The sequence below is a fragment of the Pogona vitticeps genome, chromosome 12 (genome assembly GCF_051106095.1).
Source record: "Pogona vitticeps strain Pit_001003342236 chromosome 12, PviZW2.1, whole genome shotgun sequence".
Taxonomy (NCBI): Eukaryota; Metazoa; Chordata; class Lepidosauria; order Squamata; family Agamidae; genus Pogona; species Pogona vitticeps.
In genome coordinates, this window is record NC_135794.1 from 4,995,195 (window position 1) to 5,021,049 (window position 25,855).

The 25,855-nt window shown below is 39.4% G+C and overlaps 1 protein-coding gene across 3 annotated transcripts in view; it reads right to left on the reverse strand.

Annotated features, from left to right (window-relative positions):
- The window catches only part of HMG20A (high mobility group 20A), a 57,345-nt gene that overhangs the window by 19,368 nt on the left and 12,122 nt on the right, over positions 1-25,855 (reverse strand). For 2 of the 3 annotated variants that reach the window (XM_078380923.1, XM_020808661.3), the window contains exons 2-6: positions 7,631-7,721; positions 6,467-6,614; positions 5,185-5,397; positions 1,729-1,861; positions 413-444 (exon numbers count right to left, since the gene is read on the reverse strand). In XM_078380923.1, coding sequence (XP_078237049.1) covers positions 413-444; positions 1,729-1,861; positions 5,185-5,397; positions 6,467-6,614; positions 7,631-7,719 — 615 coding nt within the window. In that variant the 5' untranslated portion in view covers positions 7,720-7,721. Of the gene's footprint in view, positions 1-412; positions 445-1,728; positions 1,862-5,184; positions 5,398-6,466; positions 6,615-7,630; positions 7,722-14,341; positions 14,672-25,855 lie in introns of those variants that run through there. The other variant, XM_078380924.1, reaches the window with a different exon arrangement.

Consider the following 25,855-nt stretch of genomic DNA (forward strand, 5'->3'; position numbering starts at 1 on the left):
CTATATTTTCATTACTTTCTCTAGTTTTGTGCAACTCCAGTCTGATTATTTTATCACCTTTTCATGTGCTTTACAGCTTTTTAAAGCACTCGGCTGAGGGATTTAGTGAATACTCTTTCCATCTCTGCCTTCCGATACTTAGTAAGCACCACACAATCCGCACACTGTGCATGTTATACAACACATGGCATTATATAAGCTTAACATACAGATTCAGCAGGGGTACTGATGAGATGGGGGGAATAGATCGCAAAGCTTGAATGTGTATGTGACATACCAACAGACAGTATTTTAACACAATCTCACCACTGGCTGGCTTATGTGGTCACCCCATATCTCTTTAAAGTGTCCACAGCCCCTGAACAGTTAATAAAGAAAGCCAACCTAGGGAGTAGCAGAGGAGAGTATTTACCTCATGGTCATGGGCGGCCTGTCGTGCTCCCTCTGAAACAAACAATGTGGGAAACAAAATGAACAACATTTGCAATGCAGCCCGAGATAGATTTCACAAGCCCTTTTCTTGTTGCATCGTGAATGCATGCAAGGACAGCAATTCAATATTACTACAATGGAATTCTAGCTGTTTAATGAATGAACAATGTGGCCTCCATGACGCTCCAAAAAAGAAAGAAAGGAGACAGCCTATAGGTTCCATACAGACTGCATACGGATCCACACTGTGTTTCTCTTAAGGGATACTGTGCCTGCTGCATCAGGAATGAGGATAATACTGCATTTTGCTCCTATCACTACGTCAAGAGGTTTTCTCTCCTTGCAGGTGTGAGAGGTCTCCATGGGGAAGAAAACAAAGGACCACACTGAAGGAATGCGAACCCTGCTTCCTAAACCAAGGGAACCTTACTGAAAATTAAACCTGTTTATTTCATCAGAAAGCAGGCATTCCACCCAATCCATGTGTAGCGTATCTACCAATCCTCTCCACATCAGCATATCTCATACGACAAGCCAAGAAAGGGGAAGACAGACAGGTACTTTTGGAGGTAAATAGCTTTCCTCTCAACTCTCTTGCAGCTTGAACAGCATGAGACTGTAGGAACAACCCTGTGCTATGTATGCTTCTACACTTAACAGGCACTGAGAGGATACAGTGGGTTTCTGTGGGGTTGGAGCCGTCTACTCTTCCAGAAATGAAGACCAGCATTTATCCTACACTAGCCATAGGCCAGGGCCCACATTTTAAAAGGAAGTGCATGACACTTGGAGGATTATAGGTTTACCCATGTACACTTACTGCTCATTAAGTGAGAAGAAAAAAAGGCAGAAAAACAGGGGGAGGAAGAGAAAATGGTTGGAGTGATTTTTGGTAACTTGGCTCTCTGAACATCTCCTTTAAAAGGCTATTAACAAATAGGAGTATGCAACACTGAAGACGCACCACGTTTCAAGCAGAAAAGAAAAGTAAGTTAGGTGTTTGGTGAAAGTCATTACTCCATGCACGTAAAACGGAGCATAAAGTGAATTAGTCAAAGGTTCTGATACTGTATTTCCTCGAAAATAAGACAGGGTCTTATATTAATTTTTGCTCCAAAAAACACATTAGGGCTTAGTTTCAAGGGATGTTTTATTTTATGGTCATGTCATCTTCAGGTTCACTTAACAGGGGCTTATTTTGGGGGTAAGGCTTATATTACGAGCAATTATACTAGCGCTTATTTTCACGTTAGGTCTTATTTTCAGGGAAACAGGGTAGTTATTGTACATTAATACCTTGTCGGTGAGATTTGCCCTTTTGTCTGTCCTGTGCTTTCCTGCTAAAGACCTTGTACGCCTCCGTCTTCTGGTACTGCTCCAACTCCCTCATGTAACGCTCCTTGTCTCTGTCTGCTTCATCAAGGTATCGCTGAAACAAGAGAACAGATCATACTTCTCCCCTCAGAACAGAAAGCAATTAAATCAGGCAGATGAACTTTTTCCACAGTCCTTGGCTATATGGACAGTCAGGAAAAGTGAAAAGGAACGGAATATAGAGATTCCTCTTTACATCCCATGGTTTCAACTTTAAAGGTCAGCTAAAGGTTCCTCATCTCTACCCTTTTCCACAGTAAAATCAAGGACACACATAAAGGCATCTCAGAGGTTGTTCCTCAGCTATGAAACTCTCAACTGTGGAATACAGGTCCGGTCCAGCCTTTTATTTAAAACAAATAAAAGTTCTAGTCTATCAGGAAAAACTTCTTAACTGTTAGAGCAGTATGACAATGGAACCAATGACTCGGGAGGTGGTTAGTGCTCCAACACTGGAGGCCTTCAAGAGAAAATTGGACAACCATCAATCAGATCGGCTTAGATTTGGATCCTGAATTTAGCAGTAGGTTGGACTCAATGGCCTTATTGGCCCCTTCCAATTCAGTTATTCTGTGATTTTAAGATTCTATCTAAACTGAGATTTACTTGACAGGAGAGACTAAATTGAGTACACAGTATTTTATTTATTAACATGCCCCTGGTTTTATTATGGAATCTGAAGGACTGTCATTTGCCTTGTACCTTTGTGCTATGAATCAAAAAGACAATAATGCTAGGAAAAGTTAAAGGCAGCAGAAAAAGAGGAAGACCCAATATGAAATGGATTGTTGACTCCCTCCATAAATGAAACCACAGCCATGAGTTTACAAGAGCTGAGAAGTAGTTAATGACAAAACATTTTTGCAGGTCACTCAATCGCAAGGTAGCCATAAGGCAGAGGCAACTTGATGGCACGTAACAACTCCAACAAGAATGGAAAACACTAAGAAATTTTATCTCACATTTAATAGGACATAAATCACATCTCCTTGCCTCTATATGGGATGAATCAAGATGAGAACTTTAGTCTTCACAACAGTGAGGTGCTTGAATACACTTCTAAGGAAATCATATCAAACCTTGCCTCTAGCATTCTGACACATTTGCTTAATGAACAGAGGGCCTGGTTGCAGAAGACTTCAAAGGCAGTTGTCAACACGAGAAGAACTTAAATAGTAGACATCAGCGAGGATGGAAGTGATGGTACCCTTTCACATGAAAAGCTTCTTTTCCTTGCTCCTACATTCTCCCTTCATTTGCTTCAGGCTTCTCATCTTATCCTAAGATTATATCCTTCCTTAGAAAATGGTGGAGAATGTAACAAGGGGGTGATGAAATTTATTCTTGTAGGTAACTCTGAATGCAGAGTTGAAGTGACTCTCTTTTTCTAATCAAGGTCCTGCACAAAAAATTCTGGTAGCTCAAATAAGAGGTACACCATTGGTTTTGGCCTAATCCAGACTGGTGGGAGAACAAAGTAATCTACAGTAGTCTCTCTGCATAAACGACACAGGTTTTAATGTATTCATGGACAGAAAATATCTGCCAATATCATAATGCAAATACACAGAGTTACTTCACTTGGGTATGGTTCTGGATCTCTCCAGACTGGCCAAGCAGGCACCCAAAGGGCAAATATGATTCCATTTTAGTATAAAATGAGGTAAACAAAAGCAAAAGAAGTTCATAAATACATTCGAGCAACCTGGGCTTGTGGTCAATCCACAGGAAAGGCTCTCGAGATAAAATTTGGATGAAAACATTCACTCATTGTACTTGTGGAAGAGACCAATAGAGGATCATTTGAGACAGCGACAGAAAACAAAGCTCTCAAGATTCTACTTATGCAAATCTAGTGTGACTGCAGTTGGAATACTGTGCATAATTCTGATCATTTCATCTCAAAGATAAATTGGAATGGAAAAGATGTTCAAAATGCCACCAAAAAAAAAAACAATTAGGAAGCTGAACAAATATCTTGTCTGAAAAGATTATATCTGAAACTGTTTCATTTCAAATAAAATGTTAACAAGAGGGTGGGGGAGAACTGTACAAAATTGTTTGTGGTGTGAAAAAAGCGGACATTGTGTTTATCTTCCTCTCTAACCGAGAATCATCCAACGAAGCTGATTCAGAATGCATCAAAATGTCAAGACAGGCTAGGTCAAATAGGTCTCCTCTCGTGTCAACCCAGTGAATAGCACATTGCTGGCACTTCATCACTCAATTATGCTCCATCCTTTTCTTTTATGTCTTCAGGCACATTCTGTTTCTATCAATGCACTTCAAATGCATAATTATCCTATTCTGGTGCTACTAATTTCAATATGCTTCAGGCGCACCCACCCAGGGACACATGAAAACTGCATTCTAAATTCCTCTTTCCACATTGCAGTAGGTCCTCCACATGGCTTTCAGAAAGGGTGGATAAAAATCAATGACATTTAAAAATCAAATTGATTTAAATCAAGATTTAAACCAAAAATATCAGATTTTTTAAAAAAATTTAATCAACCTGATTTAAATCAAATCCACTTGCTTTCTCAACTGTTCATCTATGGCAGTGGTTCTTAACCTTTGTTACTTAGGTGTTTTTGAACTGCAACTCCCAGAAACCCCAGCCAGCACAGCTGATGGTGAAGGCTTCTGAGAGTTGCAGTCCAAAAACATCTGAGTAACAAAGGTTAAGAACCAGTGATCTATGGCATGCCACAGTATATCATTTTTTTAAAAAAAAATCAAATTCAGAAATTATTTTTATTGTATTTGGCCTGTTTTATTTCCCACATCATTTAATCTCCTCAGATGTTGAGACCATTGGGAATGGAATTATATCAATTATACTCTCAGATACACTTGGCTGGCAAGAAACTCAACTGAACCCAGTTGCTCTGTTAGAACAAATACTGTGAACGCTTCTGAGACAAAGCGCTAGAGTAGGACCTGAAATAAAGAAATAAAGAAATAGATAAAGAAATCAAACAATCAAGTGGGCAGTTCCCGCTTATCCACTTCATTTTGGGATGTTTCTTCTAATTAAAAATAGACTAATGAAGCAAGTATTGCCATCTAAAACTCCAAAGCATCACATTTTCTCCACACTATAAGCAGCCTTTATAAATGATAAACCATCTGATGCCTCCCCACTTTAAGTCTGCATCTTATTCCTTCAGGCGTATCTTTTTCAGGACACCAGCTGTACTGATAAATCCGTCCGATGAAGTAATCTCCTCTGGCGGCAATCTGCCTTGCCATTTCCCCACACTCAATATGGGAAGAGACCAACTTCTATCCTACTGCTCTTGTCATCACAGAGCAAGGTCACATCCTGGTGACAATACACCACATTCCATAGAGAGAAAGGCAATGCAAGGGTACCCGTTTTTCCTCAGGAGGCAGTTTGCTCCATTCATTTCCTAGCATCCTGGTGATTTCCGGGAATGGAACTTCAGGTCTCTTGGCTCGAAGCTGTTCCCTCCGTTCATTCATAAATCGCACATAACCTGTGAGAGGAGATTTAGGAGCATTGCTGTCCCTTAAAGGTTTTTTCCTCTTCCGCCCTTTGGACCAGCCTCCTCTTTTACTTCTTTGCTGTACAAGGGGAGAGAAGAGAAAAATTCAAAACAAGTTATTGTTTGACATCTCCTTTAGCATCTGGAATGCTTCTCTTAGTTACATGGGACACTTGCCTAGTAAATCTTAACAGCAAATTGTGTTTCAGCCCAGTAGTCAGAATGCGATGGGCGCATTCGAAAATATATTGGTCTGGACAAGCACCTCTGTATGCAACAGAGGGTTGCATAAAGTGGCCTGAGGTGGCTTGGGGTGGACTGAATTGGAACAGGAAACTTCAGTCTGAATGGAATGGATTTTCCTTGATACAGCCAAAAATCCACTTTTCACAGAAATGATAGGTAATGTCCCTACAGATCATGCCATTTTTTAAAAAAAATAGATTTTATTTAGTTTAATTTTGAAGGTTTTTCAGATCTCATGAAATGCTGGAAAGAGATTTAAAAAAAGAGGATGGTGTGATAAGAAGCAGATAAAGTGCCTTCAAATGATGCAAGCTGTGATAAAACTCACAAACCAGGGGATGGGTTTTAAGGAAAGGCAAACTTAGTATTACTAAAATTTCCAGCAGAAAGGGAGACCTAATATGATTTTAGAAAGAGGACTGAAGTCTTTAGATGACAGACATGACAACACTTGATATCTTAAAAGTCAGATGGAGCAAAGTGTACATTGTAAGAAATTAAGTTGTAACACAGATGAACATCAGCTCATCTGCCTTATAATCTAACCTCCAACAGAGGCTCGGGCCAAATGTGTCTGCAGAAGCAAAACAAATCACGAGGCAATTCTGTCATGTCATGCCAAAGGATGACCTTTCTCTCTGACTAAAATCTATAGCTCTCTCATGCCCTAAAGGGATGAGACATAGCGGCATCAGGCATTGGCATCACCAACAGTATGTAACTGCAGGTGTCCTCTCTTAACTGAGAGCAGAAACAGAAGGAACGCCTGTCAAAATCCATCAATAGTCCACTTGGTAGTTTTCCATTTAAAAAGGTGTACACAGTGGGGGCGGGAGGGAGGGGAGAGAAATGAATGGGTACACAATTCAGTTGGAGAACATCATTTTCTGGTTACTGCTCACCTCTTCCTCAGGCCTTGGCTCACTATGTTCTGGTTTATTAGATGATTCATTTCGCAGCCGTTGGGTTTGCAACAACTGCTCAGTGAAATCTGGGTTGTTGGCAGACTGGGAAACACTGCTACTGCACAGCCCTTCGGAGTGATTTAACCTGGTTGGAAAAATAAAATATCTGTGTACAATCCTCTCTTCATTGTCAGGACAAAGCATTTCTTATTTTTATTATGTGATGTTGCAAATCACAGAACATTATGTACCTGCCTGTTGCACCTGCCAGAGTGATTTCTCTTAAGACTATCTATATCAGGTATCTATTTTTTTTTAGGGTCCGAGGGAGACAAAACAGCCATCCAAAAGTACACCTATGGCAATGGAGCTCTTAAACATCTAGAAAACTCAAAGCCAGAATATAGCCCAGAATTTTCTAGTGCAAAATGACAATTTCCCATTGAAGGATCAAGTTTTATCATGAGGTCAGCCCATTTCCTCTAAACCTTTGTATGTTTTGCTGCCTTGAAGTTCCTACTGAAAGGACACTGAGAGATGGAAAGACATGGAAGGATGGGACAGAGACAGGGCAGGGGGAAATGATACCCGAGTCTAAAGCCCTGAAACGCTGTTCATCTTCTTAAGGGTTTTCTAATGAATGAAGGAAAAATGATTTTTTTTCTGCCTGAGCTATCCCATTCTGTCCTTCTGGCCACATGCCTTCCTGCAGACCAACAACGCCTTGAACTCCACACTCGGTGTAATCTACTGTTCCCTAATCTAAATTCTTACCTCGGTAAGGTATTCACCACCAGCCCCTATTTTCTTGCCTGCCAAGAAGCATCTCTAACAAGAAAATGCCCTTTGGCACTTCTGGATGCTGATTCCCCAGAAGACAACCCTTTCCAGGCAGTGTACATTTCAGTCAATATTTCTAACGGAAAAAATAGCAACCAAAATGAAAGCCTCCTCTCCAATATCTCAAGAGATATCCAAAGTGTCTTTGTTTTTTGTTTTCTGGAGACAAGAAGACCACTGTCAACATAATTCCTAGAACTGAAAGTAGCCTGAGAAACTGGAGCTGTGATCCATGGCAAAGATACTACATTGACCACATTACAGTATCAGCCCCAATAGATGACTGGACATGCATGAGCCAAGACTGGAATAGTTGCTTACCCAGCTGGGACAACTTCACTGCTCTCCTTTGAACCATCCTCTTCTGGAAAATGGGAAGGAGGAGATGCACTGGCCATTGGATTCTCCATTACTGCCGTAAAACAAAACAAAGATCATCTTTATGTTCCTTGTTTAAACCTGTTCATAGCTAGCAGGAAGAACTCCTCTGAGCTTAAATGTTTCCTCTTAATAAACACACTATAATTGTAAAAGCGAAGACTGCAGCTTTAGGGTCTTGTCTTTAGATGGCCCGAATCCAATTCATTTCAATTGAACTTGGACAAAGTTCCCAAAGAACCCCAATTGAAATTACCACCAAAAGTATAACCTTAGGGCAAGGTGTACTATATAACAAAAGAGACTGTGTTGTTAACTCTGGACTGCCTTATGCTAAGTTATAACAAAGGCAGTAACCTCCTAAACCACTTAGACCAGCTAAATTTCATGGCCCAATGATTTCTATACATTTTCTGGAGTTAATCAGAGTCTTTTCAGCAGTCATGAAGTGGCAAACAGACAGCAACACTTCTTGTTACAGGTATCATACTCACTATAAAGCAGAGCTAACTCTGTGCTACATAGAAGGATTTGAAGGATAATGAATGGCCCACCAATATTGTGCTCCCATACTCATGTCCATTTTCCTTCCCCATCACTTATCCTCCGACTCTCCATATGGTAGGGGCAAGGAGCTTGTGCCACCAAATTCTGCTGGACCACAGTCCCTACCAGCTACCATCTCTATCCATGGTGGCTCGGGCAGAAGAGAGCTGAAATCTAACAACATCTAGGATACAGATTTCCCATCCTTGCTTGTGTCATATACAGTGGTGCCTCGCTTAACAAGGATAATCCATTCCAGCGAAATCGCTGTAGAGCGAAATCCTCGTTAAGCGAAATAAAAAAGCCCATTGAAACGCATTGAAAACCCTTCAATGCGTTCCAAAGGGCTGAAATCTCACCGTCCAGCGAAGATCCTCCATAGGGCGGCCATTTTCGGTGTCTGTAAAGCGAGGAATCCGTCCTAGAAAACAGTGGGGGCCATTTTGTACACCTGGTGGCCATTTTGAAACCCGACGATCAGCTGTTTTTGGATTGTCATAATGCGAAAATCGGGAACCGATCATTGTGAAGCGGATTTTTCCCATTTAAACCATCATTTTGCAATTGCTTTTGCGATCGCAAAAACCTAATCGTCAAGCGATTTCCTCATTAAGCGAGGCAATCGTTGAGTGAGGCACCACTGTATTAGACTTCAAGAGTATCAGAAGAAAGACTTGTTGTCTTCTTCATATCCACTGACCTCTATATGTAACACAAATCAAAGGACAACTAGCTCCTGTTCACTCATCATGAAAAATAAAGGAGAGGCAGGGAAAGTCTCATGGGTGCAGTGAAATTTTAAACTAAAATTGATTTTCAGTTCAATTCCCACTTCCATTTACTTTTGCCTCTTTTGCAATCAAGCTGTTGGGAAAAGCAAACACGAGGTAGACTGACAGAATAAGCCATAGCTTTGAGCCTGCAACACCTGAGAAAGGCTATTGATTATAAGACCTCTCAGAGATCAGCGATTCAGAGAGTCATTTTAAATCAAAGGTGCTTGACAGGACATAAGAACAACCCATCAAACTGTTTCTGTGCAGAAACGATGGTGTGAAAACAAATTCTTATCCCACTTCCATCCAACAGAATTCTTCGTTCTGCACTTTCCAAAAGCAGAGAAACATTTTTTTTTTCACTCCCTAATGAAACCATGCATCTACAGCAACACCCAAGTCAGAGATTTATACCTTCTGACTACAAGGCAACATTACAGAAAGGGGCGGTGGGAAGAAGATAAAGGATCAAATGATTCACAGAAACTTGGGAGCATTTTGAAAAAAACAAGGAAAAAAGGATAACAATTACAATCTTTGAAAAAAGAGTCAGATGGGATTTGACTGCAACAATGGCATTCTGCTCTGTTCATTTCAGGTGCAATCCACCGGCAATGTCTCCTACGCAAACCATACTGAGATGAAGAGGGAGCTTTGCAAGCACATTTTGACGTATGTGCCCTTCATGATGGCTTTGAAGATTTATTTATAAACTGAAAAGAAAATGCACTTGGCTGCACTTAACCTGTTCAAATCTCACTGTATATTACATATATATGGCACAGACAGAGATACCTTAAGCTTCAGTAGATGATAAATGCATCTCTTTGCGTGCACAACCGAAGCATTCTTTTAAATAAGCATTCAGTTAATGTCTAAACCAGCAGATCAATGGAAGGTCTAGGTGAAACAGATGCTCCACATCAATCTCGCTGCCTCTAGGGATGGATGCAATACCAGCTAATCTTCCATTTACATTTTGAAGAAGGGTGAGTAAGTGGTGTCAGTTCTACTAACCAAGGACATCATTTCCCAAGGATGTAAGGAAGCAATCTACTCTCTGTTCTCTAGGAGAGAAAACAGAAACATTCACTAGCTGCTACGTAGCTTGGTTCACATGCTGAGTGTCAAAATGATGGGAACAAATAGAAGGGCTGTCACACTGTTATTGTCTAGTTTGTCCTACAAATGCAGCCTTTAAAATATATTCAGTAAGGACTTTTTTTCACCTAAGAGTGAACATAATAGGGATAATTTCAACTGCTTCATTTCTTAGTGGTACCATTTCTATAAGGCATCAAAGCAGACATCTACTCACATTAGATATTATTAATACTCTGAATGGAACCACTACATTATAAATGGAGCTTCATTTTTATAGGATGCAGAGAACTTGGACTTATCTTTCTACAATTAGGTAGCTTTTCCTAAAGGAAAGACTTCATAATCTTGAGGATAAATTCTGATCAATAACCTGAAAGGTCTATGGCTTTGCAAGCAACTGTGACAACAAAAATGGTTTAAAAGATTATATATCTTGAAGCTTTCCCTTCTGGAACAGCCTCCAATCAACTCAAAGTCATCTCAAAAGTTTCATCCTTTTCAATAAGAAAGTGTTAATTTTTCTGAAGCAGAACAGATATTGTTTGGCTGACAGCCACCTTACATCTGTTTGACACTCTGCTCGTTGTGTTTTGCCCATGACTTTTAAGCTGGTGCTTCTCTGTCTCCATTTTTCTTTGCATCTGAACTGGGTCAGTGTCAAAAACTTCAAGCTGGCTTATAATTTTGCAAAGGAAGCAGCTAAACATCAACATTAACACCAGACAAACCAGACCACATAAACACAGGAAGCTAGAGAAATATAAACTACTTTCTTTGCTTTAAAGCTTTGTTTTGTTTAATCTCTATGGGTAGGCACAGAATAAGGTCTCCAAAGAAGATGCCAAATATTTCTTAATATATAGAGGTTATTAAACAGGCAGGAGGAGTGGGTGGAACAAAAGTTCCCACTGGAACAAACCGGAAAAGGATAAAAACATCAATTGGGTGCCGAGTCAAGCGTTGACCTCCTTGAATCAGGACCTCCCAAATGTTTCCTGCCTTACTGGTCTCGCAGCTGCACTCACAAGCAATCACTCTCCATCACTATCAAACAGATGCAGGAGCTGCAAAGCTGCTAAGTGCCTTCCACAAACTCCTGCATTGGTAGCACAAAATGGTGTTGGGTGGATGTTCATGCAGCTGAGGAGAAGTACGAACGTTGAAGTTTCAGATGTGGATGAACCAGTGCGAAGCATATCCCTCCCTCCCTTCCTTCCTTCCTACAGGTTTTCTCCCATGCAGAAAAATCCCAAACTGGATTCCAAAAGAAAGTAGCACCGTTGCCCCTGCACCATCCAGCACAACAAGAAACTGCACATGGGAACAGCAGCTCAACATTTATACAACTTAATATTATCACACACAAAAAAGGGGTTTTTTAAAAAATAATAATAGCACAGTTGGTGATTGATTCCCTGACCTGTCTTTTCTCTCAAAAACAACCAGCCTCTCCCTCTTGGTTGACGGTAGTGCAGTGTACCAACAATCTAAATGGACTCATCTGCAAGGTCAGCACTAACTGAACAATTGTGACATTTGACTTCTAGCACAGTAAAGATTGCTATGTTCTGGTGCTTGAAATCCAAGCCACTTATGGAACTATCAATTCACTGCTCCCATCCTGATTTGCTAGCACTGCCAGTATACCATAAGCATTCTGATGTTATTAAGGCACCTTCTTTTTCAGGGCTCTGCTAATTATAGCACACGCTACCCATTCACTTCCATCCCTCTCTTCTTTTCTAAAGTATGAGTTGCCCTATAATTGGATTAACCATCCCAGGGCTTTCGGCAGGCTCCAAAACCATGGTGAAGGTAGTAGGGTGGCTTAAAATCCTAAATTCACTCTGGCTAATCTCCAATAGCAGTTGAGACAGGCGTAAGCATTAATTGCAGTAAAACCTGGGGAATGATGGAAATGAACACATAAGCAGAGGCCTCAGCACAACTGCTGGACCTAGGTTAAGCCAATTGGCATCATGTTCATCTCCACTAGTCCTACCTGCAAGTTTTGGTTATCACAAATCAAAAACTGGCTGCTACTTTGACAGCAGTATAAGTCCATGCCCTTCATTCTCTTTTTACCATGCCTTGGCTCTGACTTGACAAAAACTGACTTTCATTTATTCTATGTGCTGCTATTATATCAGTTAGCTCTCATATAACTTTACATCTGAGCTATCCAGCAATTCAATACTATGCATATAATATTATAAGAAACCATTATTCCCTACATTTGTGGTATCATCAATAGTTTTTAATAGGCAGTGTTTATAAAGATATTCCTATCTATATTCTCTACACTTTCTCTTACATCTCACTGTCTACAATCCCATCTCCAACCACGCAACCTGAACTTCTCATATACTAGTATGTATATCGTGAATCTGACAAATTCCTGAATCTGAGGAAATTCAGTATATATTACATAAATCTCACTCTATAATAAACTTGTTATTCCCAAGATGCCACCAGAGTCTTTGTTGTTTTGAATTTAAAATACAGTTTTGATAACTACTGATTTTTGGGTTTGGCTGATCTGACATGGTGTGGCATTCTGGGAAATATTGCTCTACAACTTTGGTAAGCATTGCCACTAGAAACCTAGCGTGAAATGGGACTTTAAAAAGTTAAAAGAGGAACAAACTCAGAAACTTGTTCTCACTGCTAAGTGAACTCACAAACATGATCTCCTTTGGGAGCATATCTGACCTGACTACCAAAAAGTAGTTTATAAGAACAATTGAACATTAAAAAGTAATCACTGCAGCTTCATTATAATTGGCAAAAAAAGGAGGAAGCGTCAGCTCTGAACTGCACAAACAACACCCACTGGGAGGCACCGTTATCTACAGGTATGGCTGTCTGCCACATATTTCAGTCAGTTTCTCGCTTCTATAGCTGCCAGCAACACAAGCCAACATGCTTACCTTCCTAAAGCCTGTGAAAATGGGATATCCCTAAATCTCCTCATGAACATAGTGCCTAGCAGATGGTCTTCCCAGGTTTCTCTACAAATGGGAGATTGAGATTACAGTACATCTCAACACTGTACACTGACAACATCTGAGATGTGCTGTTTATGACCACTCTATCTACAGTACTTGGGTCAGAAGACCATGCAGCTGCTAGTTTTGATTCTTGACAAAGCTGTGAACAAAACAAAGTGTTATAGTAAGCCCAGAAATTAGCCACAATTCACAGATTTTTAAAGGAAGCACCCATTTTACACAAATTGAACCATAAACAGCACCCGCACAGGAACACAGGATTGCATCCCTTGCTCAGAGAACAAGCCGCTTCTATGAGAAAACCCATCCTCTCCTCGCACAATGAAAAACTTGACAAGTGACATGCTCCACTTTATTACACGGTAGGATTAGATGTTCGGCCAGATGCCAACCAGTGTCTTTAAATCTCTAGTTTTCAGCACCCTGTTATCTGACATACATGTATCACTTTCAAATATATCTTAGAAGAATGTACTGCACAATTTTAATTAGTTAATTTCAATATCTAAAGAGCAGCTCTTCCAGTCCTTTATTTATTTATTTATTCATTTTAATGAGAACCACTACATCTAATTTTGATATTCCTTCTACGTACCTGAATTTGTCTACCAAGGAAAAATATGCCCAAATGATTTGCCTGGGCTCTGTGCCATATGTACTGTTCACAGCTCAAAACAAGGCTTCCAAAGTATTTCCTGTGACCTGTTTTCACAAACCATCAGTGCTACTCCCATCCAAAAGACAGATTTCTTCACTCACACCTCCAGTCTTCACTTGGAAATACGTACAGTCGCGCAACTAGGTAACAGTTATGATTAATCGAGTGCTATCTATGTACTTTTACTCTTTTTAAAACCATGATATGATTATATTAATGTTTATTGACAGAACTACCACAATTCTTCCAAGTGTGTACTTAAAATACTTAATGCAAAAAGTTTCTATTCTTTAAAGCTGTTGGACAGTTTCAAATTGACAAGACCTATGAAGGACTGAGTGGAAAAACAAAAGCAAAGTTGAAAAACTCTAATCCATTCACTCCCCCTCCCCAGTGCACAGGATGTCTACCTATCAACATTTTTAATCTGTTTTCTTTTTCAGTAGTCTATGAATTTCAAAGTAGAGAATATGTTTCAGAAATTCACTAGAGATTATTTGATGCCAGCTACACTCATGAAAATTATATACAAATTAAGTCATAAAATATGCATGCTCACAGTAATCATCTGGCCTGCAGCATTCCCATTTTACTTCTCCAAGCTGAACGAGTTGCTCAAACTCACTCAGCAACATTCTCTGGTTGCTGCGTGCCACTAAAATATAGCTAGGCACCAACTTCATAGCCTCAGAAGTGTGCTAAAAGCACAGCGATTTAAAAGCCCTTCAGTCAAAACTGAAGCAAGAGTGAATTCAGGCAATTGTTATAGTTTCCCTTCCCTTTACAGGAATCCTTTCTGCTGTCAAATTATACATACAAAAAAGGCGAAAGCTTGCAGATCAAAAACAGCTGAATCAATTATTTATAGTTTATATACTAGACACCAAAAAAAAATCTCATTAGGCTTTCAGAAAGAATCTTCAAATAAACGTTTTCATCAGATACAGGGAGCTAATCAGAGGCTGACTGGAGGATGGACGGTTGACTTAAGCTGTTACAGGATTTTTCAACATTGTTCACAGCAAGTAAACAAATTTTGCAGAGTAGGAGCCTCATTCATTCTTAATACATATCTGAAACCACTGAACCACAGAAAGTTTCTATGGTTCAAATGTAAGAAGAATGATTCAACTCTCCTGCACTTCTCACTGGAGAAGGGTCATAACTCATGGGAAGACATGTAGCCGTGGCATCTCCAGGGACAGCTAGAAAATGCTCCAAACACTGGTGACTCCCTGCCAGCCGTATGATACAAAATTGAACTACATGGCCAAACAGTCTAACAGTAAAAGGCAAATTCCTGTTTCTGCTTAGAAGCATTATTTATTTATACCTTACCTTGCATCCATTAATAGCTCTCAAAACAATCACATCCATTAAAGTGATGGAAGCTGCTACGCTATTACATGGGTCTGTATACAGTCATTTCTCTTGACCCTTGGTCAAAATGTACATCTAGATAATGTACATTTAGATTCCAGACTCTTCCTTCCAGATGCAAAAGGAGATACAAACTCAAAGTAAAGATGCCAGCTAGCAGAAATAGCCATTTGAGTAATCTGCACAGCCTTCTCATTGACTTCTTCAATCCTCACAGCCATACAATGTATGGTTCAATTTGTTATAATTAATACAATGTTATACCAATGCTAGACCAGTGCAGGACCCTGTCAGAGACACCTTCCTGTTTGCTCTTAGGCAATCTCAGCCTTTCTTACGGGGGTGGGGGAGCAGACTGAGCACTGCTCAATGGAGACTTTAATATCTATATACTCTTGGGGAATAGACTTTCTTGATGGTATGTTGCACTGCTCACTATTGTTCCTACTGAAATGTAGGCTACTAGAACCATGTCTACAAATACTGTACTGAAGTTATTGTGCATCTTGTTTTGATATACAGTACTGGAGAAAATATGAGCCATTCAGTTAAAGGTGTTCCATGCTGCAGTTTAGCATGGGGGGTGCGCACATTTCTATACAGTACCTATATGCATTAGGCCATTCTACCATGTTCTCTGCCTATGGTTCCCTTTTGTCTAAACCAGAAACAAACATCAGAGAGAGAAGAGAACAAAGCACTCTTATCAGACTGCAACCTAGGCCAACTTGACTTGGGTTGCCATGGTTTTTCCTAATGCATAAATTTAAAGTATCTTGAGAAGCAACCAGCTCTGGCTTTGGAACCCAGTTTCCAAGCAACTGCACATGTTCGCACATGTGACAGAATTTCTAGGCAGGGCATGTTCATTAAAAGGGTGTGAGGATACAGCCTCTGAGCCGGTGCCAAAACTGAATGTCAGAGCAACATTAGCCACCGCGTTTTTGCCTGTGGCTGCAGGGAGAAAGGATATGGGAGAAAGCTACAGAGACAATCGTAGCCCATATGTTCAAAATCAGGGCACACAGATCTGGAGAAATAATTTGTGTAATAAACCACTCTTCCTCCTCCTCCTCCTCCCTTTCAAAGTGAGTGTAGAGTGAGTCACTTGAAAAATGGAACACTCCGTGCTAGCAGAGGGACTAAAAAGACATACATGGAAGTAGACAAACTCTTTGGCAGAGATCAGAAACTCTGCAGTAAGCAGGAAGATTTTTCTTTATACATATTCTCTTCCTGAAACCTCTGTTAAGTATTTTTCCCTTTTTCTTTTTTTTTCTTTTTTTTTTTTTTTGCATATGAAAAACTTTAGGCACAAAATATGCTTCCCTCTATAAAAAGGCACAAAGTTCATTTTTATGACTAGTTTCTGAAAACAGGTTTGTTTTTTCCAGTCAGGTAAAAGTGAGAACAATGTTTTCTGGCTTATAGAAAGGAAAATAGGAAGGAGGGAAAATTAAATAGCATTATGCTAAAGCAGGTGAGCACACCACAAAGATCCAGAAACCTTAAGTAAAAGTCCAAATTCCAAGGGAAATATACAAATGAATCCAATCAAACCAAACCAAACTCGGCAGCTGAAAATCCAATTAATCCTTCTCATGCAATTATGGTGTTTTCTTCACCAAAATGGTCAATAATCTCAGACAACATACCCGGTTTCCCCGAAAATAAGCCTCACCCCCAAAATAAGCCCTAGTTAAGTGAAACTCCGTCCTCCACCATCGTACAGCAACCAGAAGATGACATGACTGTATCTGAATAAATGTAGATTGTTGTACATGACAAAAAATAAAACATGCCCTGAAAATAAGCCCTAATGCATTTTTTGGGGGGAGGAGCAAAAATTAATATAAGACCATGTCTTATTTTGGGGGGAAACATGGTAAAACTGGGAAATGATTCCTGGAGTTAACCACACTGAACAATAAAACAGTGACCAGGCATTTAGGTTTAATCACACCCAGGTTTATCTGACTCGCACATTAAGATAACAACTCCACAGCTAATGGTCCAAGTCTTCATTATGCATCTCATTTTAATGGGCAAATGCTACCTAATAAAACAGTCTGTATACTTAAAGAAAGTATTAACTATTCATTTAAAAAAAAGCAAAGCTATATCCTGCCTTTGTGCAGGATCCATAAAACTCCTAACTATGTACTTTTTCAGTTCTTAAGTTCTGAAACTATGTGGTAGTTACAAAGCAAATGAGCACTCATGTGAGAGAATTCAGAGGGAGTGCTATTTCCCAGCCTTCAATGTACTGTACTCCTGATATTTGAAAAAGAAACAAACCGAAGCCCTTCATTCTATGTTAGGGCAGTGTATTGTGGCTTCTCACATCCGGAGTAATGAGTGTCAAGGCTGGCTTTGCTATTGGCAAAGTATCATCAGAGGATTTAAATAAAAAGCTTCATCCATATCAGGCCCAAAGTCCAACTTCAACTGCAGGGAATGAGGGACCCAGTTAAAATTTTCTGCTCAGGTCAATTTATTCTCTCAGGGATGACCAGATCCCAAAAAAGGGGAGCAGCCTCTCATTTGTGTAGAAGGAAGGATTTCAGGAGGAGCAAGCAGCCTTTACAGCCTCTGAACCTGCTAAAAATTCTTTTCAACACAACTGTTAAAGAAGAAGAATTTTCTATAGGTGCAGAGGCTACAAAAGTTCCTCCTCCTGAAATCCTCCCTGCTGCACAAATGAGAGGCAAGGGAACAACATCCTTGCCCTAATTTGCAGCACATTTTGGTCCCTTGAGGCTGATCACAGTGGTCAAGCATTTTCATATGAAGGTAGCTTATGTCTAAGGTATCCTAGTACCCATTTCTTTCCAAGCTTCTCCAATTACTTCCTAGGTAAATGCTACCAATTCAGAACAGGACAAACAGCTAGGCACTACAGTAACTTAAAGAACATCATTAGCTCCCAGATAACAAGGATGTTGCTAAACTGTTAACACAAATCTTTCGGTTTGTGAAGGAAAAAAAAACCTCCTTTGTGTAACTGGAACACAGGAAGATCACCATAAATTTACGCTCTCCAAAAGCTTTTTGGCCTTGTTCCAAAAACACAGCAACAGAATCCATACTGGTAAACTACAGAGAGGTATGCAATAACAACAGCCGTCACTGCAAGTCAAAGTTGCCTAAGAACTCTCTGGCAAGCAATTTCAGGGGAGTTGAATGACACTGTGCTTCAGATTCACTTAATCAGGGGGAAAGGAATGTAAAGCTCAGAAATATTCAAACTTTAAATCAAGCCCCAACAATACTATTAATATTCAGGCTCCAGGAGCTGTTGCCAAACATATGGAGAAATCTATATTTAAATAATCAGTCTGAACCAATGCTAGCACACATGGCAACTCCTACTATTGTCAACACACACAATACTCTCTCTCTTCCTCCCTCCCTCTCCCTCTCTCTGTTTTTTTGGTTCTTCTTTTTTAAAAAAAGAAAGAAAGAAAAGAAAAGCATGTGGTGAAGAAATGTTGCTCACCTATTTGCAGACTGATCCACTATATTTTTATACAATACTAAATTGTATAAAACTCTGGGAGGCAGAAGACAGAGGAGAGCCTGGCGTGCTGTGGTCCATGGGGTCATGAAGAGTCGGACATGACTAAATGACTAAACAACAACAATAAAAATTATAGTTGCTGAGATCTTGGGACTCAGGTACTTGCCCTCATCTGGCACAGCTATGAATTTAGAAGCTTCAGAATAACTATGTTATAGCTTCACTATGGTTATTTTAACTAAGGTTTGTCAAAACAAGGACCTTCATAATCAAGTTCAAAGTTAGCATGTTTGAACAATCTGTAGGCAAAATGAACCGTTACTTTTGTTAACCCATAAACTAAAGTTAATCTAGAAGAGAAGCTCTGAACCAGCTTAAAGGTAGGATATGGGGGAAGGAAAAATATAACAGGTCAAGATTAAGCCAAAGTGCAGCACACTGTTTTTGAATATGGCTTTTTTCTGGTGGTACATTGTGTTTCTTCTACCATTCCTATAACCTCTTCAACACATGGTATACTTTCCACCAATCCTACTTGGCATGGACTATCCCATCTCTGACCTTTCAGGATGTTTGTACTAACATTTCACACACAGTGATTCTCCAAATCTCCATTCTCCCTGCCTACCAGAGTGTGTCAATGGTGTGTCTTAGTGTCAATGGTGCAGCATTCTGCTAGATATTATCTATTACATTTCTCCATTCTTTGGTCTTATATTGATGCCTTATCACTTATTGGTGCAATTTGTTTTAAAATTTATCATATATCATAAATGTAAAAACAGTATCTGTAAATATATTTATGTCCTCCGAAGAGCGGGCTCTTAGTACAGTGGGGTCTCTACTTAAGAACTTAATCCGTATTGGAAGGTGGTTCTCAAGTTGAAAAGTTCTTATGTTGAATCTGCATTTCCCATAGGAATGCATTGAAAACCATTTAATCCGTATCTGCTCTTTTCCGTCCATAGAAACTACAGTGGAACCTCTACTTAAGAACTTAATCCGTTTTGGAATGGTGTTCTTAAGTTGAAACGTTCTTAAGTTGAAGCAAAATTTCCCATAGGAATGTACTGAAAACCAATTAATCCGTTCTGGCTGTTTTTTTTTGTTATGTAGAAGTGCGTTCGTACATTGAAGCATTAGTTCCCATAGGAACTAATGCAAAGCTGGTTAATACGTACTCTACCACTAGGGGGAGAATTTTTTTTAACCTAAGATGACTTAAGGTTAAAAAAAAGAGCAGGAAAGGTTTTTTTTCCTGTTCTTATCTTGGATTTCTGTTCTCAAGTAGAAGCAAAATTTAGCAAATGGAGCTGTTCTTAAGTTGGATTGTTCTTAAGTAGGGATGTTCTTAAGTAGAGACCCCACTGTATCATAGTAGGGCCCACACTCTTTGATACAGTGACTGGTGAGACCAAGAATCGCTGATGTACAAAGAGAGTGGAAGATTCCAAACTCCTCACAACTATGATGGACATGGAGGGAGAAGGCAGCACATGAAACCAACGCTTTCTGTGGCTAATCCTTGAAATGTTTTGCCAGTAGTACCTGTGAATGCAACCATCAGATCACTACTCTGCTACATTCTTAAGATGAACCTCTTTCTTTCTTTTTTGTTATTTTCTTTTGTGTCTGCACTAAACCTTTTCCTAAACTCCATTTACTTCACTGTTTTATTCCCACTATCCCACTGTGAAGTTTTTCATATGACTCTGTTCTAATCAGACTGCTGAAACAGCAATTTACTTTCATTCCTAATAAAAATATATATATAAATGCCTCATGTCTGTTCATTTTTTTTTACATGTCAACACAAAAGCACCCCAAAAATAAACAAAAATCCAAGACTGCTAAAAACTAGATCATTAGTTATGGAGAACATGCTGCAGACACAATATTTCATACAAAGATACGGCAATAAACACAGTAATGGCAAAGTCTTATGGCAACTTAAAGAATGAACAGGTTTACTGCAGCAAAAACTTTCTCATGAGACAACCTACCACATAGGTTGTCTCATGAATTTTTGTCACCATTAGCCAGACTGTCAGGGCTAGACTGCCTCCACATCTCTCCATTAGTACATCTGCAAAAACGAGGTAAGCAGCCTAGCAGTGAAAAGATACAATTACTGTGAAAAAGTCCTGTGAAAAGATACTGTGAAAAAGTCCTGTGAAAACAATGAAAAATCCTAATAGTAGTGAATATCCATTCTTGATCTTGTAAAAGCAAGAGAAATAATTCCCCAGCATATCTAAAGAAGGACAAGACCAATGAGTTTTACCCTGAGCTATCCACTCCCAGTCTCTTTTGGATCCAAATCTGAAGGTATCAAATCAAATCAAATGCCAATCTAAAAACTTCACTCTTGCATCTCTCCAAATGGTTTACACATTTATTTACATCAGAATCAAGAAATTTGGGGATGTTCTCCTACGCAAGAACTACTAAGAAGAATAAGCTTGGTGTTGCTGGTGGTTGGTGGAATAGATGAAGTCCTTCAGGAGTAGTTTAGTTGGCACTAAATAGATGGGTAGCGTTGGAAGGAATGTGAAGACCACCTAAGCTGTATTCACCCTGCAGATATGTAGGTTCATGGCATGGTGGCAATATGAGGACACAGATAAGCCCTGCCTGCACATCCCTATCCAGCTTGGAAGTCAACCTTTACAAGTTTGGTGTGAAGGTCTGCACCAGTGCCTGGTTAACTCATCCAACTCTCCACTATAACACATGGTTCTCTATGTAAGAAAACACATGGGCTCTTTTTTCTGTATTATAAAGTGTAGAGACATAGTGGACAGATTGTGTGTAGGAAAGCAGATGGGAGATCCAGACACTTAGAACAGTTAGAATGTTGGAATACAACTTGGGAAAATTAGGCTCTTACCCCCACTGAGTGTGACCTTGAGAGCAGTCACTTTCCTTCAGTCTGCCCTGCCTTACCAAGTTCTTATAAAGTTAAAACGAAGATGGAGAAGCACATCTACTATACTGAACTCACCAACAGGAAGGCAAGACCAAAATATAACTAATAAAGCAATAACAAAAAGCGGTAGAAATAGAAACTGTTGCTCTCCATAACTCCTGTTAACTGTTTCTCCTCCACATCTGGGAATTGCGTGTCTACCAACAAATGTTTAGTTCTCTACTAAGCATGAAATAAAACATATACATCCCTGAAGGAAAAAAATAATTAAGAGCCAAACAGAGTAAACTTTGCCAGAATAAACTCAACACTCTAGCCACAGCATTTATTCTCCCACTAAAGATACTTTCCTCAACAGGTAGTCTTGCCTGATGCCTCATCTACTTGCATATTTCTCCCTCGTGTTTTTGTGCCACTCATTCAGGTGCCCAGCATCTGAAACAAAGTCCAGTCCTCTTCTCCACTGTAGTCACAACAACATCACTCTGTTCTCAGAATAGAAGAGATTTGGATTTACCAGAACTCAACGAGATCAAAGAGCTAAGATATTATCACTGAAAGAAGAACAGCTTTCAGTTCCTATCCTGGAATTGTTGTTTAACCTGGAATTGTTGTTTAACCTTGAAAAATAGTAATCTCATACTTAACTTAAGACAAAATATATCTTCAGTTGTTTGGAAAATGCTTTTGAGACAATCAGCCCAAGCCGAAATACTTGAAGACACCACTCTGGATGTTACTTCCAGGTGACTCTTTTCTCATTAAAAGTCTTAATATTGATAAAGAAGTTTTTTACAAAAATAAAAGACAAATAATTTCTTAAAGTGCATACTTCATCCTAAAGCTATGCACTCATCCTCTCAATTCACCCACTACTCCTCAGAAATAAAGAGGAACCTATTTCTGTTTTTTACAAAAATAAAGTTTTCCCATGAATCCTCCATCAGGAGTCAACATCCAGGCAGTCCTGAACCCACAGTATGATGATCCATGTATCATTTTATCTGAACTGGTGGCATGAGAAAGGGCATTCTTCCAAATATATGACCTTTCCCAGTTCACAGGGAGACAACATTTTTGTGGAAAGCATAAGCACCATTGACAACACTGAATCTAGGGGAAACAGGAAAGCTACAGTTATTGTTTCGAGTCCATGACTCACCCAAATGCTACTCAATATTAGTGAAGGTTGCTCTGCCACCCACCACCCCATGAACATCACACCATTATTCCAATTTGAGGTACAAAAAACCCCCAGTTCTCTCTACAGTTGTATGGCCATTCATCAACACAGTACAGAATCTCACCTCTGAGTCACCAGAAAAAAAATGAAATATCTAAAAGAGAATCCACTTTATATTTCTTGACAGTTTTTTCCACCAGCTAGCAAAATTTTATGACCACTTGACAAGAGGATGTTTTAAAGCTAAATCCTATTTTTCACGGATACTAATCTAGGCCCAGTTAGTAGTCTCACAGCTTTCGATTTTCACATAATTCTTCACAGCCTGACTTGCTTCTAGAGAAGAACGGGAAGTAATGTTGCTGGCAAAGGGAACCGTCTTTTCAGCAGTTATTCTGAAAGACCTAAATAGCATAGATATATTCTCCTTTCAAGTTTCCAAAATATGGAATTTAGGTAAATAAAAGCAGTGTGCTAGATAAACAGTATTATACAATACAGTACACAATGGTTTCTGTATACTCAAACTATTGGAGAACTATATAGTGCACACTCCCAAAAATATTAGGGTCCTTATAAATAAGAAGAGGAAATATTTGACATTTGCTGAACTGACATCCACAAACACTGAGAGAACACTTGGGAGTTTTAACTGTTATAAGAGTTATCAGCTGAACCTATCAGTCATTGTAAAGCAAGAAAAAAAAAGAAAAAAATCTATTTTGTACAGTTTTCAAAAGAAGCAAACTCTCAAATTCTGTAATAAAAACACAACTAAAAAAAATGATGTGAAAGTCTGACTGGTGGACTGTATTGCTTCAGATTTCAAAGGCAGCTCACATGATCAAATATCCATTGACTAAGTTTCCAGCCCATCTAAAACATGATGACAAAGCGAAGGACTCTAATCTAGCCTTTTGCGTGACATTTTAGCATTCAATGTACAGCAAACTTTGATGAGAAATCTGATCACATATGTAACCACATATGGTGATACATCTTAGGAGAGAAAGTCAGCATTGTGTAGAAACATTTAAAAAATTAGACACAATAGAAGATCATGGACAAAGAATAAAAGAGCATGAACAAATAAAGTTCAAAAATGATACATGTTGTCTGAAATCCAAACTTTCTAAGACACGCACAGCTACAATAACAACCAGTTTAATTTTTTTGTAATTTGTATCAAGAAGTGTAAGACAGATATACTGTCAGTTGCAAAACATTAGTATCTAATGGAAGAAAGCTAAAAGCACAGAAGAAAAACAACAGACTCATTTACATCTCTAGGTCAAAATACCTAGGGGGTCCCCAATGTTCAAATCCCCACTTGGCCATGGACACTCACTTGGGACATGGAACTGGTGAAACCACTCCTTCAATACCTCACTCACCTTGAAAGTCCTATTTTGGTCACTATGAGTCACTTCCAACTTGATAACAACTAACTAACTAAAATACCCTTAGTAGATAAAAATAGCCCCGATAACATGCCATTCTAAATCAGGGATGATTCAGTCCTTCACAAGTTCCTGTGTTTTCCGGACTCCAGTAGTTTGGCACAGTCCCACTTGAAGGTATGTGAGGCACCAATGAGATTTCTCAAGAACTTAAGACAAACTGGTGGTGGAGATGGAGCACACTAGTAGGTGACAATGTAGCAGCTTAGGCTAGAACAGAGGAGACAAGACATACAATCAGCACACTGCTTGTCTTGAAGCTTCATTGAATCATTCCTGAGAAAGAAACACAGCAAAAAGAGCTTTTTTTCCTGCCACTACAGGACTGAGAACACAGAATACCCTCTCTTGCTTGTCGCGGAAGAAGCAATGTCCTCTTCTAACAAAAAACAAGCAGCGTGTGCTGCTTATATGAATGATGATGCCAGGATGCAGTTTTATCGTTCCCTCTTTGCAAACAGACAGCCCTGGAAGGAGGAAACCATCCTTAATGGCTTGGTATTGTGCATCCTGGAATCTGGATACAGGTGTCCGAGCAGTGGGTAGGTGTGGGGTGTTCAACCATATTTGGCCACCATTCTCTGAGCCTTCCTCAGCTAGCTTTGGTACTTCTGGAACTTGTGATGTAATAATATATGCACTAGGCACGTGTGCGCATGCACACACACAGAGATCACTGGGGAAACAAGAGTGTGTTGTTGTTTTCTGCCCTCAGCATCAGCTCAAGCACAAGATGGCCTCAGAGGCTCTTTGCCCTTACTTTCATACTGTCAGTGTTTGTGGCTTGTATTGATTGCCTGTTGGATACTGCTTGGCATCAGCTTTGCCAAAGCCTGCCTCCTTGTGCTGTTGTTAATAGACACTGAGAGTGTGTCTCCCTCTTCTTGAGTTTGTATTTATTGCTTGTTTATTTGAGATGTTTATGTTGGTTGGTTGAGCTTTGTTGCAATTTGCATACTATTCCCTCATCAATTATCACAGTATATAAGCATATATTGTTATCTGACCCAAATATCATCCTGGGTAGCATTTCTGGGGCCTTTGTAAGTTCAGAATTCACATTCAACCTAGCAAAAAGCCATGTCTGCTCTGCAAAATACTATAATACTGATACAACCATGCATAACTTACTGGCTGACAAGTGGAACATTTAGAAAGTCTCCATATAATCAGTTGTAATGTGTTTTTAAAGCCGAATTATGGCAGATTACAAAATATATGGTAAAACATTTCTGAAGCATTTGCAAGCTTCTCCATCCTCCCTGCCTCCCCCCTCTCTTATTATATTCTTTATTTGCATATCAATACCCATAATGCTCTTCCAACTCACAGCAGTGTATCAAAGCCCTGGGAACAGGATGAATACTTTTCATGTACTCTGCTATTTTCTTTATGCTTTGAAACCTTTCTAATAAACCTATCCTTAGAATAGCTCCCTTGATAATTGCTTGCTGGATTAAGCATTTAAAGCAGAATTTGGGAAACTCCACAAGTGCCTACAAGGACTGCTACATAGTTTTTGAGCAAAAATAAAATAAAATCTGACAACACAACACTCAAAACATTAATTGGCTGATGAAACAAAATACAGGTATAATTTG